Raw genomic sequence first — 19,109 nt, forward strand, 5'->3', positions numbered from 1 at the left:
ATTAATAATAAACACAAAAGGGAATAAGAAATAAAAAGAAACAAAAAAATAAAGAGAAAAGAGAAAATGCGAGAGTAAATCTATGTCAGCAGTCCAAAAGATTTACAGATGCTAATTGTTTTTTGAGCTTTTGTATTTTTTGAAGCAGAAATTAAGTTTAAATAATGCTGCAGTTCCAGTTTGAACACAAAGAAATCCGGTTTTTTATTGGAAAATTTTCTTTTGTGTATATGAAATGTAGCGATAAATAATACCATGTTTACACAAAAGAAAGCATCACGGTCTTTGACATCAAAGCTATGAAAACCAAAAAGTATGTTTTTATAATAAAGTTGTATGTCAGCAAAAATAGAATCGGTGATAAATTTGTGAATGTTTTTCCAAAATCTGTATGTAAATTCACAAGACCAGAATAAATGAGAGCAGGTTTCAGGTTGTTTCTGGCAGAAAGTACAACTGGTGTTTATGTCAGCCTTAAATTTAGTTAAATAATGCTTTGCTGGATAAAATCTGTGTAGGAGTTTAAAAGAGATTTCTTTGACTTTATTTGTTAAGAAGTATTTTTGTGGTAAAGACCAGACTTTTTTCCAATCAATGTTAGAAGTGAAATTAGCCCAATAAAAGGTAGCTGATGGAACAGAAACTAAATTATCTTGAAACAAAGCTCTGATTTTTGAGTTCAACTGTTTAGCGGAAGTGAAGCAGAAATTACCCAGAGGAGATTTGAGCACATCAGGAGGATGAAGAGTCAGAGGAGGAGCGCTGTAGAAACCCCTGAATAACATGCAAAGCCCAGATGGGACGGCATCAAACACTACTGCAAATTCTTTGGGAGTTATTGGTACTTTATACTGCTTTGTGAAATCTGAGTAGTTATATAATAATCCAGGTTCTTTGAATAATTGTTTGAGGAAAATTATACCATTATTAAACCAATTATTTAAAAACAGAGTTTTCCTTTTATAGACAATATTACAGTTATTCCAGATAATACAACTCTGTGGAGAAAAGTTGTGTTTGTAGATCAGAGCCCAGGCTAAGAGAACCTGTTGATGAAAATTTGACAGTTTCAAAGGGATTTTTGGAATACTATAGTTACAGCACAGCAGGAAGTTAAGGCCTCCTACCTTTGAAAATACAAAATGTGGAATAAAGTTCCAGATAGATGTGGGGTTATTAAGATATTTCTTAATCCAGATTACCTTGAGTTACTTTTCACCTTTGTTAATGACAAGAAATATCAGAACCACTATTTGATGTTTTATTGTTTCATTTTCCTTTTTTTCTTGGTTGATTTTTATTGAAGATTGTTGCTTGTTGTAGTTCTGAAGTTTAAAAAAGACAGAGAAGGGGGGGGGGCAAAGAAAGCTCACTCTACTCCTTTTCCTTGACATCTACGTCATAAAGATGCGCGGCGGGAAACGCAAGTTTCTGGTTGTCCTACATTTCCAATCCGTTCTGTATTTAACTCTAAATTAGTTGATCTTAACTGATCTGGAGTCCAAATACAGACCGTGTTGGGAATTTTTAATGTACATTGTTAGCTGTGTATGTTGTGGAAATATGCTTTTATATGTTTCTATTTATGCATGAACGTGGTATTGGACTGTGCTTAGTTAGTGCAAACTGAAAAGTGGAAACACCAAACATCGTTTTCTTGTCTGTTCTGAGATGTTTATGCAACACGAGACATATGTGGATGGCAGACTACAGATGTGCCCCCGATCTGACTGGAAGCTGTCTGTTTGCTTCCACGCACAGACACAGAAGTTATCCCATGACATAATGTACATGATGTTACTCTGATGATAATAATAAAGCTGCCCATTGCGGGGTTAAGGCAGAGAGAGCAGATCACAGAGGAGCCTGTACATCTGAGTCTCTCCCTTTGTAAAAGTTTGAATTTTTAGGAAGACGTGTGATTTATTTTTCTGCACATTCAATTTTTTGGTGTCCTGAACCATCCGAACCCGGGAAGGCCTTGCGTAGCAGCAACAATGTACAGCTATTTATTTTCATTGTCTTTAAATAATTACAGCTGTTGGACGAATGTCAACCTTATGTAATGTAGCATCCCGTGTTCTGTTCCTTTGTTCATGTTCTAGTAGATGCTAAATTGCTCTGTTGGTTACGGAGAACAGTGGGCGTGGGGGGAGAAAGGAAAAGCCGCGAGACTAGAGGGAAGCTCTCGTTTTTTGGTTGGCATGTACGGCGTAGTTACGGCCGACAGTAACCGAGCTGTTCGAAATAAAGGTTATGGTGAAACCAGCGTCTGCATTCTGTGAAACGCCACTGTAAGTTAAAAATAGTAGAGTCGAAATGTATTAAACAACATTTTATTGATATTATTACAGTAATGTTTTTTATTAGGCTTTCTCTTTATTTAAACAAAGATGAATGAATAAAATAATAAAAAAGGAATTGCTTTTTTTTAAATAAACTTTATTATTCAACACAAATAAATCAAATATGTATGACAGGAACAATAGTCATAACAACAACAATGTCAGGGGATGGTACATGTATGCATTGAAAATATTCAGAGACAGACAGTTTTCATAAATATGTATGGCCTTTTTGTTTAAACTATTAGAAAAGCCTTACGGTCGAGGAATGATGACGTCACGTCCAGGAAGCCCTTCCTTACGTGCCTGATACTTCGGCTGAAAATCGGTGGAGGGATATTTGATGTCCGGTCCATTTAACAATCAACCAGGCAGATAGGTGGCTGCTAGAGGAACCACGCCAATCTAAAGTCAGCAGTTGGTGAATCTTAAAGGGTTTTATTGCTTTAGATCGCAAGAAATCTTCGGCTGACGCGGTCAGTATAATTAATCCAGTCAACGTTTTTTTGCCCGCCAGAAATAAGCTTGTTACAACATTGTGTTTTTCGATGATCGATGATCTTACCTTTAAATTTTGCTATGCATTTAGCAACATAGTGCATATTACACGTAAGAGTGTGTGTTGCGGTCTGGTTTTTTTCAGGAGAGAGCCTTAGAAAAAAATGCTTCGTTTACAACGGTCTAGAGGATCTGCGGTGTCAAATGAACCGCAGTAGTTTATGTAAAGAGGAAAAATAAGATTTCATATTTTAGAATTTATCTGCAGCATTGCAAACCTGAATCAAACAACATATATGGTCAAATGTCAAGCCCGTTTTAAAATAGCAGGATCTAATTAAACTGAGAACTGAAAATCAGCTTCAAAGTGTGTAGAATTAATAAAAAGTCTATAGGTTAGAATCGTTTGCTGATGATTAAGTTACAAGATTTGTTTTTGTTAATCTTATCATATAATATAATGATAATATTAAAAACTATTTGATTAATTACTGATATGAAGCCCATCGATACGACTGTTGTTGTGAATTTGGGCTATACAAATAAAATTGAATTGAATTGAAAGAGAGGAACAAAAAAGCCACCATGGAGACCACCTAAAGAGACAAACTCACCTCAACACACCTCCTGCTTCCATTTTATTACCAGCTCAGTTTGAGGGCTAACTCAGATTCTGTAACTGTAACATTTCTCCTTGGAAAGTTAGGAAATATGTTGGTTTAAATCTTTGAATCTCTTCCAAATGTGTACATAAATGCACCTCAAGGAAGTTTCATTGATAAGACCTGAAGCTTGTGTCTGATCTGTAGATTTAAAAGCCCTTTTTTGTAAAATTTCACTATAATGAAACATTTTTCTCTTTATATGTGACTTGGACCACCAGACCCTCACAAGCCCCCCAGTCCCTCTTTTCCTGCCCTGCACTGGACTTTTGGAGCTCCAGTTGATCCGCTTCCACAATGTCTGACATTCTACTGAGAAAGTTGAGGGCCCAGGTGACCATCGCGATGGATGCCACCTTACGGAGAGCGGCTTTTGAAATCATGACCATTTTTGAGAACACCTTAAGCGACCAGAAACGAGAGCTGGTGGAAAAAGAGGAAGTGGTTGCTCAGCTTCGATTAAAGCTACAGGTGGCTGAACTGAGGCTGAAGGATCTGCAAGGGCAAGGTCCCAGTACTGTTGCGACAAACCAAACCCAAGCGATTCCCGAGATTGTCCCAGATGTTCCTAAAATGATCCATGTTGAGAAAGCAATTCCTAAAATCGTTCCAGATGTTTCTAAAGAGGTCCCTGTTGAGAAGAAGATCGTCGCTGCTCCTGAAATAGACTTTGAAGGTATGCTTAATGTATTCAATGAAATGTTCATTTGTAATAATTCACTAGTTTTTCCTTCTCATGCAAGATTTTTCTAAAATGTTTTACCAAAAACTGGTTCATTTTGTAAAAGTTGTAACACTTCCTAATACGTGAATCTCTCTGTTGGTGCAGTTCCTGATGACTGGTGTGCCCCCCTCGGCACTGAGCATGTGCCCAAACAAGAGGAAGCGTTTTGTCCCAGTGTCAGGCTGCGAGAGTTTTCTATTCCTCTCTTTCACGTTCCCATTGTCAAAAAGGAGGTGTGTATTAAAGAAAAAAATATGTTGAAATGCCTCTCCTTAAAATTGTAGTGGTGTCTATATAGAGAAAGAGAGTTTGAAGTAAAGTGACCTTGCATGCAGTCTGTGTAATCCAAATGAAATAAGCCACAAAGTAAGACAACGACTGATGTGTTTTAGAGTGTCGACGACTTTGGCAGCCCCCAAAAAAACAGTGGTTGCAGGAGCTCACCCAGGCGCCGTGAGTACTTTCATTTGTTTTCATGAATTTTTTATTTGTTCATTTTTGTTTTATAATCTTTGGACTTTAAGTCATGCAGATGTCAAAATATGCATAAAAAATAAGAAAACTGCAAAATAAATGCAACATATACTCCAAAAAATACAGTTTTAAATCTAAAACCTTCTAAAATCTTTCTTTACTGATGGATGCATAACAATTATTAAGGTAAATGTTGCATTTATAACTGAAAATAAATATGACATATTTTGAAAGAACTTGTAGGATTGAGCTATCTTCATTTTTAACTTCCTTCCATGTGCCGGTGAAGGTGAGATGCCCAAGGCCCTCCAGACAGGAGAACTGCACGGGAAAGGAAGTCGAATGCAAAAAGAGATCCAACTGCTGTTCAAACAGTTGAAACAGGAAGACTTCATCGATATGACAACCTCTGGATTAAGGAAGAGCAGAAGGTTGGAGGAGGGAGAAATGAAGAAAAAGCCGTTTCAGTGCACCAATTGTCCAAAAAGATTTAGGCGCACGAAGGCCCTTGAAAAACACCAAGAGAGAAGACACAAAATCAAAGGGAAGCCAGATGACATAAACGAAGACCTCGGATGGACCCAGCCCTTGGAAGATGTAGAAGATAACTTACAGGTTAATGATGTTGTCTCCCAAGACTCCAGACCAAATACTAAACCACAAAGAGTTGGCAAGAAGCGCAGAAAAGTAGAACCCCTCAAAAACCAAACCTGTGGAGTCCGAGTCAAAGAAGGGTATCGCTGCTCTGTGTGTCAGAAGCTGACAAAACACAAATATACTTTAGAAGAACACTTTCGCATCCACACAGGGGAGAAGCCACACAGATGTGATGTCTGTTCCAAAAACTTTCGCTTCAGATCCCAGCTAAGTGCTCACCTTAAAATAAAACATAAATCTGAACCACAACAAGGAGGGCAGAAATTCAATTCAAACATGCCAACTTAAAGCTCCTCAGGAAAACCATTTACCGTGGAACGGCTTAAATCCATCAATTTAAGCATCCATGATCCATTAATATGCGGCACAGTTCATGCATAAGTCATATCCATGTTAGCAACTGTAACGAAGGTTTAGGTTAAGTCAGCAGATCAGTTTACACACAATTCAAAGGAAGAGAACAGTTTCAAGTCAGATGTTTACCCCTGACTTGTTTGTTTAAAGTATTTATTTTTAAAAGCAGGATTTGTTTTTCATTTTTTAGCCTGTTCACTGAGAATTTCTTAGAATTTGAGTTTTCTCCCCTTTGTTTAGTGAAATGTATTATTAGTAACTAACATTTGAATTTATTGATTTATGTTCAAATGGGTTTTTCTAGCCAATATCCATTGTTCTGTCTTGCACATCATCATAAGCTGATCGGATTTGGTTTAGAGCACAAAATAGTTGTTTGTACTGTACTTTTCCCAAAGAAAATTAGCTGCAAATTCTCATGTTCATTTATGCTTGTTTTTTTTTAATTGCATCAATGTTGGAGATTTTTTTTTCTATAAAAAGTTGACTTTTTTTTTACATTGAAGCTATATAAGTAAAATTGACTGATTTTGAATTTCTTCAAAACGCCTAAATAAAAATCTTTCTTCTTTGATTTATCTTTGAAACGCAATGTGATGTTTTGCAGATTGTGCAGCCTAGTTCCTTATATTGTCTTCTCGCGAGATTTGCTGCCGTGACTTCATCACAGGTGCCAACCTGCTAGCAAAAATAATTTGTTGTTTCCTTCTTACGGATACTTTTATATTTATATTGGTCAGAATTAGTCAGTGGGGATATATGAACATTGGTTATCCGGTGTTTAGTTTTTACAAATATTTTTTTTTCTTATTTTGTTGTCTTTAACCTTCATTGCTAGCTGGAAGAAGCTAGTTCGTGCTTCGTTTTTTGGCTCTAGTCTAATATTTCAGATGCTATTATACTTTTATTTTTTAAAAAGGAGATAATATACGGAAGTAAACTTGAGCACAAATATTTTATATTTGACTTAAACGGAGAGCTCTTTGTCTGTGAGTGTGAACAAGACGTCAACACCTCAAGATTGATCGCTGCACTGTTCAAACTGTGAGTTGTTGATGCTGCTGGGAATTATTTGTGGTCAACGTAGCATGGCGGCGTCTCGAGTGAGCCAGTGTACATGTCGTGGTGGATGAGTCTGCTAGCTGGATCTGCATCACTTGAGGGAACCGCAGTCGCTATTATCGACTCAAAAGAAGATGGAGTCTGCGCGGAGTGCTTTCCACGCTCAGCTGGCCGCCGTCATGGACTCGCTGCTGGCCGCAGCTGTTTGTGAGATCGCCAAGATCTTCGAGAGCAGCCTCTGTCAACACCAGGCGGAGCTGACGCTGAAGGCGGAGGAGATCTCAGCCCTCCGCTGCAAGCTGGAGAAAGTCGAGAGGAGGCAGAAGATGGAGAAGGAGGTGGCATCGGGAGAAAGGGAAGGAAACTGCAGACATCAGACTCCCACAGCATCATCATCAGGTACTTATTGTGTTACCTGGAAATACTAGGACCAGGTAGTGGGAGATTTATCATTTAAGTAAAAGTATTCTTAATAGGAGGAAAGTTTTACTAATATTTACAACTAATTACACGTGTACAGGGCTTGTACTTTTACTGACTCAGCTGAAGTCATGTTAGATGATGTGAACACAGGATTTATTGAAGTCGATCAGGTTGCTGATTGTTTTTGCTGCCCAGGCTTTTGGTTGAAAAGGGAGGTGTTTTCTCCAACAGACCCAGTTGAAAGACACGGTGAAAACCTCAACAAGTTAAAAAAAGAGGAGCTTGATCCGGATGGAGTTGCCCTGAAACGTGAGGTCCGATCACGTCCTGCTCCTGATCACTGAATGTTAAAAGAGATTCCACAAATGTGACTTTTACACCACTGCTGGTCCCTTTTTTCTTCTTCCACAGTGTGTTGAATCCCAGTATAAGCTGGGATCAGTGGCTGTCCAAGCTCCAGATGAGGAACAGACTTTGACTGATGTCCTTCCTGCCTCACAGCCTAAGAGCAAACGTTAGAAAACTTCTTTAGTTAATATCTTTTCTCACAGTTGTTCCACACGGGTTACACACTTTGCAGACGCGTAACAGTATGTGTGTAAATACACATTTTTAATATATTTTTAATGCACACATTACAAATCTTCCACTATTGTTTTTGTCTAAAACCTTAGTTTTCTTTTTTGCAGATTTTTTTGTTAAATCTTAAGTCCAAGCAGCCTTAGCTTTTGCACAAACTGTTGCAGCCAAATCTCAACGCTCGGTGTGATTTGGCGTTGTAGTTGCCTGTTCAATCATAGAACTTTAAAGTGTAGATTTTGCAAGGAAAGACATAAAAGCATGTAGAAAACTTTAACATTTCTGTTCCTTTTCCCCCCATTAGATTCTGACTGGGATCAGAGTAGTTGCAAAACTGACCACATGTCTCCTGAAGATCAAGCCAGGCTCCCTTTTTTGTCCATATCTGACAGTGGGCGCTGCTCTCCTAGGCCTGATCTCAGTTTACCTCAACCAGAAGAAAGGGTCCCAGGACAGCGTGCCACCAGAGATGGGGTTCAGGAGAATCTGCTGGCAGGTGGTGTCGGCTGCTCATCTTTAGTCAGTACTGCTGTTACAGCACCATCCAGCTTTCAGTCTGTTTACCAATCAGATGAGGATTCCAAAGAAGAGGACAACAAGTTTACCTTTATGGATCATCAGTCTGAGGAGCAGAACTCCGACCAGAACGCAGTGCAGGATCATGGTGTCGGACAAAGGGGGGACAATCCACGGGTCCCTTCTTGTGAATCGCCATGGCAAAACAGAGAGGATGGAGCGACCACAGCCCCTTACATTCGATCGTGGCGGGTCACAAGCCCTGACAGCAGAGACTCTTTGCAACCACAGACTATTGCTGTGAGAACCACAAACAGTCTCGGTTACCTCCCAGCGCAGAGCGAAGGAAATGCACGGCCTTACACCTGCCCCTACTGCACAAAGTGCTTCACTTACCCCTCCCACCACCGCAGGCACCTTTTGCGGCACACAGGAGTCCGTCTGCATCCCTGCCAGTTCTGTGACAAAAGCTTCCTCACGCCATCTGAGCTGACGGTGCACACTCGCACGCATACAGGAGAGCGGCCTTTTGCCTGTGCGCAGTGCGGAAAACGCTTTGCCCGCAGTGGTAACCTGCGAGCTCATCAGCGGGACGTTCACATGCGAAAGAGGCCCTTTGCATGTGAAGAATGTGGAAAAAGATTTGCCCACAGGGGGAACCTGAGGATGCACAATCACAGAGTCCATCAGGGAGATCCGTACTACATGGATGAACAGCCAGAGTCTGAACTGGGCTCTAGTCCCATTTAGAAAATGTTATCTGTTTGTTGTTTTGAATAGACAAACGTTCTGTGATGCGCTTGGAAATTCTGGAATGAGTTCTAAAGTTGATAGGGAATTAGCCCTAATTCAGAGTTTAAATTATTATGTGGAAACCTTTGCTGGAAATCCTGATTCAGTCCATCACCAAAGTTGAATCACTCAGACTGTGTGATGTTTCTGTATTTTTCTATTCCATTTGAACTAAAGGCTTCATATTTGCATTATAAAAGACGATTAAAATGATATTTGAAGAATGTCCATCAGTGATTAAAGTGCATTATTTTCTTTTGAATGTGTAAGATCTGGTTATTGAGTGCAGCACCTGTATTGAAACTTTAAAATTTCAGAAATTATTGTTTGGAATCTTCAAAATTACTTTTTATAGGAAAAATAACATTGCTGAAACATATTTTTTTAGAGGTTTTTGCACAGAAAAACACTTTCTGGAACATTTATACTTGATATTGTTGCACTGGTCTTTCTGAGACACCAGGGGGCAGTATATCATTGATTTATTTTTTTTGATAAATACTGTTTTTTTTCTGTATTTGTGTCATGTCACACCAGTTGTAAGACTTCAGAAGTTTGAAATGAAAGTTAAAAAGTAAATTACTAAGATTCTTTACATTCACAGTGCAAACCCAGCTTCTTTTGAGCCCGTCAACATTAATGGTTGAACTTGATCAATCCCCTTTTTGTTTAATCTTTTTTTCCCCTGGTAAAAACATCTGCAGATCATCTGGATGTATTGAAACTAATTTTCGTTGGGTGTTATTTCAATTTCAGGTTACAATTGTTCCTTTTCTTCATTTAAAATGCAGGAAGAAGCTTCTCAGGAGGTCATATGGATTCCACTTACATCTGTGATTTATGTTAAGGTTGACATCTCTTACTGTCTTCCCACAGTGTCCACTGCTGAGCTGCTCAGGGCATTTACCCCCCAGGCTGCTGAGTCCGTAGTTTACTGATACAAAGATTACATTTCATGACCTCCCCTCCCCCCTGAAAGGTCACTTGTGTCTCTCACTTGCTTCCTGATTTGATTTAAAACTGAATTTTGTGAAGAGTTCATTAAAGTCCGCTTGTGTGTGTGGATGGATTTTAGTAGAAGACAGCAGCAAACCTTTATATCTAAAAGTTAATGAATGAAGATTGCAGACGAATTCCAGCTGATCGAAGTTACACCTTGTTGCAGACATTGAGCTGAAGCGCTGATGAAAATGATTTGGGTCCCTAAAAAAGGTGGAGGAGGAGATTATGCTGTGTTTTCTGTTCGTTTTTATTTATCTGTAATCTCCTTTTTGATTTAAGATGCTTTTTCTTCCATATAAAACCAAGGCAACAGCTGATCGGATCTCTATAGATGCTTTGCTTAAAAATGTATTGATTTGTGCAGAAACTTTCAAAGGTATTTTATCCCTTGAAGCCCACAAAGTATTCTTTAGGAGATAAAACTGCAAACCCTGTTCTAACCAGTGCATTTAACATTTCAGCAGGGATCAGGATAAACTGTTTTTTCCACTATAATGTCACTTTGTATGAGCGATTTCATTCTTCCATTTAGATTTCAGCTTTATAGTAAAATGCCAGAGAAACCATTACCTCAGTCTCGCCGCTCTTTATGGGCTCAAACAGGTTTCCATTACTGTCCTGAACCCCGGCAATCTCCTGGTAGATCCATCATCTGCTGGCTGTACTTAAGCTCTCACTGTATGAACTGATGGAGACAGTTTTTTTTTAATCTCTTAAATCTCTTGATCTGATAAAACTGCTCACTTTATGGCTGCCGGATTTAAGCAGTGAGTCACAAACCTTTTTCTTTAAACAAAAAGAGGTGCTGATGCTTCAGCAGGTGTAAAGTTAAGTTTCAGAAATGTTCTCTGCAGATACGTTAGCTTTGTATGTGAAAGCTGTCACCCGCACCAGTTTCTTCTGAGGTCCGACTTCATGTCAGACCGCCGGCAGATGTTCTGGAAGAGTGAAGTGGAAGTAAATGATTCCCCTCCTTCAGATTTACAAGTTTTTCCAAGAGACAAAGAGAGAGTCTGAACGTACGAGCGTGTTCTCCATAGGCTGGTCCTCTGTTGCTAAGCAACCCCACGTCTGCACAGTCAAGTGGGGGTGGGATAGGAGAGAGGCATCAGGTCATCAGAGGCAAGATCAAGCTTTTTGCTGCAAGTGACTGGACACAAGGATCATACATAGGTGTAAATATCAAAAATAAAATAAAATTTCAACAAAATTAAGCATAAACAATAATTTTCCTACATGTGGCGAGTAAGGGTTCTGTCACCACAACTACAACATCTACATGGCTGGGGGCGTGGGTTTCTTTTTATAAAATAAAGGAAATAGTGCATCAAGGCATTTTTCAAACATTATTGTTACCCAAACTGTAGAGAAGCATTTGTTTTCAAATATTAATTTTTTTTACTATCCAGGTTTGAATCTTTGCTCCTCCCTGGAATCATCCGAAAGACTCTCCTTCACTGTGCTGTACATTTCCCCACAGTTATCATGGTTCTGTTTTGGTCCAATCAGTGAAGATAAGCTATTAAAAATACAATAACAAAAAAATAGCTAGTTTGAAGGTAGAATAAAAAAAAAATGAAAGAAAGGTTTGTGAAAAGCAACAATTTAGTGTAGGTCCAACAATTTTGTTAGATTGCAAGAATACACAAGGTAGTTGTGCACCAGTCATTGTTGATTGTAATCAATAATGAAGCCATGGTAATGTTCTTTTGTTTTAATAGAATAGTTTTTTCCTTTCCTGTTTTTAGAGCTAGTCGGATAATGAATTCTGAACTGAGACAGAGTGCATGGGGAGTGCATAATGCTGCTCCAGTGGAGGAGCGTATGGAGAGCTTTGTGTTAAATATAATGGTAGGCTGGCAGGGACAGTTAGAGGGGCAGATAGGGCAGAGGTGCTGCTAGTCATGAGTAAGTAGAACGTGGGGGAGGGAGATGTTGGCAGTTTTGGAGAAAGACGGATAAACGGCGCTCCTTTTTCTCTGGGAAAGAGGGTTAAAGCCTGGTGGCAGACAGCCAGCACCAGTGATGGCACCAACTGTCACTGGCAGACCAGGCTGTGCTGCCACGCCAACTTAAACCTTTGTGTTTGTGTCTGCACGTAAGTGTTTTATCGCTTAGTTAAGTCCATTTAACACTGGTCCAATACAAGGCTTTTGGGGATTATATATGATTAGCGTTTAGGAAAGATTTGTGTTATCAGGAGTTTGTTTACAATTAATTTGACGCTGGTGTCTAAAGACCCACTCCAGTGAAAATCCTGTTTTTGTTTTTTTTTAACATGCTTCTGTAGTATTTTTCTCATGATGGAGGGCAAATATGAAGAAAGTTCAACTTAAATTTGCGTTTCTGAGTATCTGCTTGTTCAAATCGTTGTGAATCCGGAGCAGATGAAGAAATGCTGTTGGAAAAAGCTTGTAGTTGTGACACAGATGGCAGGCCACAAGCTCCCTGCTCTGCTCCATTCTGATGCATCCCCTTGTAGAGAAATAGATAAATCAACGTCTTAGTTTTCCTCATCTGGCTCAGAACAGTTTGGCTGAATAACTCTGATTTTGCTCCCCTTTTTTGTTGCATCAGTACTGTCACGTTGGGGGTGTGAGGGGGCTGTAAGATAGCAGGAGAGAGGGTGCAAACATATCTGTGATGGGAAGGGGCGCAGACTTATTCTACACTAACAGTCCCGCCTACAACTCAGAGGCAAATTTCTAATAAACTCCTGCCGCTCTGAATAAACGATGTCCTAAAAAACAACACAGGTTTTTTGATTTAGCCAAAAAGAAAAATTAATCATAATTAAAAGACCACCGGGAAGGCTTTTAAGATAGACCAAAAGAAGATTGGAGTGGGACTATAACACTCTATATTATAAAAAACTCTCAAAACATGACATTTAGACATGCTGCAAATAATGACAATATTTTTCTGTCTAATGCATTAACTAATGTCATCATTACACCATACTTAGTAAATTAGCTTGTGAGGTGAAAGATTAAAGTCTGTTTCTGTTCCTTTTGACAATCTGAAGGTCATGAGGAAAGAAAGCATGAAAACCATGGACAAAAATACATTTTACATTAAAGAAGAGATCAATAACGTAAAATCAATGTAGAATCAAAGATTAGCAATGTGAATTCAGAGTTTCTAATCAAATAGTATGATCACACATCACACATGTAACTTAAAAATATATTTAACAGAATTACATTAGCCATCAGCTTCTGGAAGACATATCCAACTCAGCCATTAGAAAAGGTAATGTTATTTAGGTTTCAATTCCATTTGCCTGCGGGGGGCTGCACTTTCATTTACCATTGGATTTTCCTAATGCATTGGTGTCAAAGCTCGGGCTTGGAAATTAACTGATCCGTATTTAATTGGCCTAAGCAAAATTGAAAGAAAAAAAGTAATTTGACAAACAGCTAAACCTGCCTTTTACAATGTATTACATTCCGAGATTTCAATCTGGGTTGAGCTATTGTCTGGAACAAGGGGGCTTCTTCACAAAATCATTTAAAGAAAGGATTTTGCCGAGGTCAAAGAAACCACTGGCACACCGAACACAATGAACACAAGACTGCAAAGGAGCGCACATGACTCAAACTGTGAAAAAGTTTATGTCTAATTAGTTGTTATTTAGCAAATAATGTCTATTTTTTTCTTTGCATTTTGAAGGATGAAATATGTAAAATTCTGTACATAAAAACTATTTTTGGAAGATCTTTTTTATAGGGGAGTCTGAAGATTGCTGTCGAAGCTAAATTAGCTAAATTACAAATAGTCTACTTCTGACCGGGAAACGTGAAATATTTCTCCAGTTTACCTTTATTTCTATCTCATCTGTGAATAAAGCATTTCTGAGACAAAATAGCTTTAACGTTAACAAATATTACATCTCTTTGCACCATGCAATCCCTGGAAACTTAAAAATTCAACATTTTACTTGGAAAAATCAAGCTGCTCACACTCCATCCATCTGTCCGTTTCTGAAGCCATTATCTGACCTGCTGTCATGAGAAGGTCAGAAATGTCAAAGCCACGCTCCAGAAGCAGCTAACAGCTTTGCTCAGTCATCCCCAATATCCTCTAGACCTCTGCAGGGGCTGAAGCAGTATAAATCTTTAACCATCAGAAAAACAGAGCAGATGACTCTTCCAAGCACTGTAAAATACAGCTCTACATAACCTTCAGAAGGCATATCGATAGTGACTTGTTAGCAGCAGGTTCATGCAGGACTCTTAAAGTACAAAAGGAGTCTTCTAATGACACAGGGAACCAAGGAACACTCTGACAGCAGGGTGCACTGGCAATAACAACAACCGTTTTTGGAAATCTATTAGCTGAATAGAAGCAACTATGGAATTTTATCCAACTTTTTAAAAATATTGAGACAATTTCTCCTTCCTACCAATAATGACCTGTTGGAGAGATAGAAATATATTTTCAATAAGTCTTGGAACCAAATTGTAAAAAAATAGGATGAATCTTTGAGCCCATAACATGGCTCTGTTTAAAATTCCCCATTGACAACTTCTGAATGTCGGGATTTTGCTTGTACCCCAGTCAACTAAGAAACATTAGCTCCATGCAGCTCGCCAAACCTTTGCCCTGTGCAGGGCAGACAGAGGAAGGCGAGAAGCTCCACTCAACTGATCTCCACATGCCAACACGGCTTTTGTCACAATACTTTTCATGCATAAACTCCCTTGGGTGTGTTTTTGGGGTAAGTTCTTTGGTAACAAATGTTTCCTTTTCCTCTCTTTCCTTTTTAATATACAAGGTGTAAGCTATAATATTTCCAGGAAAAAAGGTCTGCTGCCGTTCATCCTTTAACAGAGAGTAACCTCCAATCTACAGAAAATTCAAAATCTTTCATAGAAAATAATCACTTTTTTGTGTCTAATTAGTAATTAAGATATTTATAGCAGTTGCAAAAAAATTATATAAAAAACAAACATCTAAATCTAGAAAACAATGAGTTCCACACAAGCATTAAAAAAGGGAAAAATAAGCTGAAAAGAAAACTGTTGGATACTTCAAATTGAATGTTATTCAGCCCAATAAGTATTTTTTTAAGTTCTAGAAAAAAATTATTTGTACTTTTTTTTGTTTTTCTATATCCAAATGTTGTTTATCTCGATTGCAGAAACAAAAACACTGTAATACGAGAAAATGACTAATTTTTAGAACAAAATAAGTACTACAATCTTAGTACTAGTTGGCCCATCTTAGTAAATCCTCATCAAATCTAAAACTAGCACTCACGCTAAGAACATGAATCTGAAAATTTTCCCCCCAAAATAATAACAATTAATGTCAGTCTAACTTTTAAACATTTATTGAACTTAAAATTATATCCTTTAAATTTGAACCAATTTACCATACCAGTTTTTATTAATTGCTGAGAGTATTTAGCAAAATGATTTAGACTCATTTTATTAATTATCTTGTTATTTCTAGATTCTAGTCTTCTTATTAATGACGATGTTATACTGTAGTTTTGCCACTACAATGAGAAAAAAAGTCAGAGTTTTGAAGAAAAAAACCTTAAATAGCAAACAAATGTTCAGTTTTAAAAACCCAACTTTCTCAGCAGAAAATGAAAACAGTAGTGGCCCAAATATTATTTCATACTTGAGGAGAAAAATAAGTCTTGACTGTGCTATTTCTTTTAGAAAAGGTTTGAAAGGTGTAGAGCAAAGATAAATTAAAACAACCAAAAACCTGGTAAAAAAAAAATCCGAATGACATAAAACAACTTTTCAAATATTTGCAAGTATCAAATAGTATACAGGGCCTTGATATTTGGGTAGTGGGGAAGTAACATGTACATTCGTTCACAAAAGGGGATATATGTTTTTTTGTTTTCTAACATTTTAATGTAAATCAAGCCAAAAGTTGACAATCGTATTCAATTACTTACTAATTTCACTTAAATACAACAAGTGTTACTGTGTCCCCCCCTTCTCCGGGCAGCTTCTCCAAACTCGCAACTGTGGAAAAACAGAATAGCAGTTATTTCCAAATTATAGCAACCGTCCACCTTGGCCTCGTCCAAACCGAGCCTCTCCAGAGATGGAAGATACCATCAGCAGAGCGAGGAGGATGGAGAAAGAAAAAGCTATAATGAAACACGAGAGACGGGCCACAGGGGTTGCAAGCCAGTTGCCTCTGTGCCGGTCCCAAGCCCGGATAAATAGAGAGGGTTGCGTCAGGAAGGGCATCCGGCGTAAAAAATTGCCAAAATAACCATGCGAATCATCCACAACACTTTAGACATACCGGATCGGTCGAGGCCCGGGTTAACAACGACCGCCACCGATGCTGTTAACCTACAGGGTGTCGGTGGAAATTTGACTACTGTTGGTCGAAGAAAGAGGGGAGGCAGAAGGGTCCGTGGCCAGAGAGAGAAGGGAAAAGGCAGGAACATAGGTTTGAGAATAGGGACTCTTAACGTTGGCACAATGACAGGGAAAGGCAGAGAGCTGGCAGACATGATGGAGAGAAGGAAGGTAGATGTACTGTGTGTGCAGGAGACGAGGTGGAAGGGCAGCAAGGCACGTAGTATTGGAGGAGGATACAAACTGTTCTATCATGGTGTCGATAGGAAGAGAAACGGGGTAGGTGTGATTCTGAAGGGGGAGTTTGTAAACAGCGTGCTAGAGGTGAAAAGAGTCTCAGACAGGTTGATGAGCCTAAAGTTAGAAATTGAAGGGGTGTTGGTGAATGTAGTCAGTGGGTATGCGCCACAGGTTGGCTGTGAGTTAGAAGTGAAGGAGAGATTCTGGAGTGAGTTGGATGAGGTCATAGAGAGTATCCCCAGAGGAGAGAGAGTTGTTATTGGAGCAGACTTTAATGGGCATGTTGGTGAGGGCAATAGAGGTGATGAGGAGGTGATGGGCAGGTTTGGTGTGAAGGAAAGGAATCTGGAGGGACAGATGGTGGTGGACTTTGCGAAGAGGATGGAAATGGCTGTAGTCAACACTTACTTCCAGAAGAGAGAGGAACATAGAGTGACATACAGAAGTGGAGGTAGGAGTACTCAGGTGGACTACATCCTATGTAGACGAGGCCATTTGAGAGAGGTTAGTGACTGCAAAGTGGTGGTAGGAGAGAGTGTAGCCAGACAGCACCGCATGGTGGTGTGTAAGATGACTCTGGAGGTCAGGAAGAAGAAGAGAGGGAAAACAGAAAAGAAGACCAAGTGGTGGAAGCTACAGAATGAAGAAACTTGTGAGGAATTTAGGCAGAAGTTGAGACAGGTCCTGGGTAGTCAGGATGAGCTCCCAGATGACTGGGAAACTACAGCAGAAATTATCAGGGAAACAGGTAGGAAGGTGCTAGGTGTGTCATCTGGAAAGAGGAAAGACGGTAAAGAGACTTGGTGGTGGAATGAGGAAGTACAGGAATGCGTCCAGAGGAAGAGGTTGGCTAAAAGGAAGTGGGATGTAGAAAGGACTGAGGAAGGTAGACAGGAGTACAAGGAAGCGCAGCGTAGAGTGAAGAGAGAGGTGGCAAAGGCCAAACAGAAAGCCTACGATGAGCTATATGACAGGTTAGACACAAAGGAAGGAGAAAAGGACTTGTACAGGCTAGCCAGACAGAGAGACAGAGATGGGAAGGACGTGCAACAGATAAGGGTGATAAAGGACAGAGATGGAAAGGTGCTAACAACCCAAGAGAGTGTACAGAAAAGATGGAAGGAGTATTTTGAGGAGCTGATGAACGTGGAAAATGACAGGGAAAGAAGGGAGGAAGAAGTGGTTGTTGTGGAGCAGGAAGTAGCAGAGATTGGAAAGGATGAGGTTAGGAAGGCTCTGAAAAGGATGAAGAGCGGAAAGGCCGTTGGTCCTGATGACGTACCTGTGGAGGTATGGAAGTGCTTAGGAGAGACAGCAGTGGAATTTCTAACAAGGTTGTTCAATAGGATTTTAGAGAGTGAGAAGATGCCTGAGGAATGGAGGAGAAGCGTTCTGGTTCCGATCTTTAAGAACAAGGGTGACACGCAGAACTGCAGCAACTATAGAGGAATAAAGTTGATGAGCCACACAATGAAGCTGTGGGAAAGAGTAGTGGAAGCCAGGCTTAGGAAGAAGGTGGAGATTTGTGAGCAGCAGTATGGTTTCATGCCCCGTAAGAGCACCACTGATGCCATTTTTGCTTTGAGAATGTTGATGGAAAAGTACAGAGAAGGTCAGAAGGAGCTGCATTGTGTGTTCGTAGATTTAGAGAAGGCGTATGACAGGGTGCCGAGGGAGGAGCTGTGGTACTGTATGAGGTCGTCTGGAGTGGCAGAGAAGTATGTCAGAGTAGTTCAGGACATGTATGAGAGAAGTATGACGGTGGTGAGATGTGCTGTAGGTCAGACAGAGGAGTTCAAGGTGGAGGTGGGACTACACCAAGGATCAGCTTTGAGTCCTTTTTTGTTTGCTATGCTGATGGACAGGCTGACAGATGAGGTAAGACAGGAATCTCCCTGGACAATGATGTTTGCGGATGACATTGTAATTTGCAGTGAGAGTAGAGAGCAGGTGGAGGAACAGCTAGAGAGGTGGAGGTTTGCTCTGGAAAGAAGAGGCATGAAGGTCAGTCGTAGTAAGACAGAATACATGTGTCTGAACGAGAGGGATCAAGGTAGAAGCGTTAGGTTACAGGGGGCTGAGGTGAAGAAGGTGCAGGAGTTTAAGTACTTGGGGTCAACAGCTCAGTGTGATGGGGAGTGTGGAAAAGAGGTGAAGAGGCGAGTGCAGGCAGGTTGGAGCGGTTGGAGGAAAGTGTCAGGAGTGTTGTGTGACAGAAGAGTGTCAGCAAGACTCAAAGGAAAGGTGTACAAGACAGTGGTGAGACCAGCTCTGCTCTATGGGTTAGAGACGGTAGCAGTGAGACAGAGACAAGAGGCTGAGATGGAGGTAGCAGAGATGAAGATGTTGAGGTTCTCCTTGGGAGTGACCAGGTTAGACAGGATAAGGAACGAGTACATCAGAGGGACGGCTCATGTTGCCTGTGTTAGCGACAAAGTCAGAG

General features: G+C 39.8%; 2 protein-coding genes across 5 annotated transcripts; both read left to right on the forward strand.

Annotated features, from left to right (window-relative positions):
• Positions 1-2,152: 2,152 nt before the first annotated feature.
• LOC101167878 (uncharacterized) lies at positions 2,153-6,288 on the forward strand. Of its 2 annotated transcripts, XM_011480115.4 has the most exons (6): positions 2,160-2,294; positions 2,594-2,821; positions 3,727-4,181; positions 4,335-4,462; positions 4,622-4,682; positions 4,993-6,288. In XM_011480115.4, exons 3-6 carry the CDS (start codon positions 3,803-3,805, stop codon positions 5,646-5,648), a joined length of 1,224 nt encoding a protein of 407 aa, XP_011478417.1. In that variant the 5' UTR covers positions 2,160-2,294; positions 2,594-2,821; positions 3,727-3,802; the 3' UTR covers positions 5,649-6,288. The 2 variants fall into 2 exon arrangements, with proteins under 2 accessions (XP_078810252.1, XP_011478417.1); XM_078954126.1 differs by lacking the exon at positions 2,594-2,821 and having other exon boundaries at positions 2,153-2,294.
• A 54-nt stretch (positions 6,289-6,342) lies between these two features.
• Positions 6,343-9,348, forward strand: LOC105354885 (uncharacterized). 3 transcript variants are annotated; one of them, XM_011480116.4, is made up of 4 exons: positions 6,353-7,175; positions 7,395-7,513; positions 7,611-7,713; positions 8,083-9,348. In XM_011480116.4, the coding sequence occupies exons 1-4, from the start codon at positions 6,911-6,913 to the stop codon at positions 9,042-9,044; spliced, it is 1,449 nt and encodes a 482-aa protein (XP_011478418.1). In that variant the 5' UTR covers positions 6,353-6,910; the 3' UTR covers positions 9,045-9,348. The 3 variants fall into 3 exon arrangements, with proteins under 3 accessions (XP_078810250.1, XP_011478418.1, XP_011478419.1); XM_011480117.4 differs by having other exon boundaries at positions 7,431-7,513; XM_078954124.1 differs by lacking the exons at positions 7,395-7,513; positions 7,611-7,713 and having other exon boundaries at positions 6,343-7,175.
• Positions 9,349-19,109: the final 9,761 nt, after the last annotated feature.

The sequence above is a fragment of the Oryzias latipes genome, chromosome 10 (assembly GCF_053564925.1).
Source record: "Oryzias latipes strain Hd-rR chromosome 10, Olatipes_Hd-rR_3.1".
NCBI classification, from domain to species: domain Eukaryota; kingdom Metazoa; phylum Chordata; class Actinopteri; order Beloniformes; family Adrianichthyidae; genus Oryzias; species Oryzias latipes.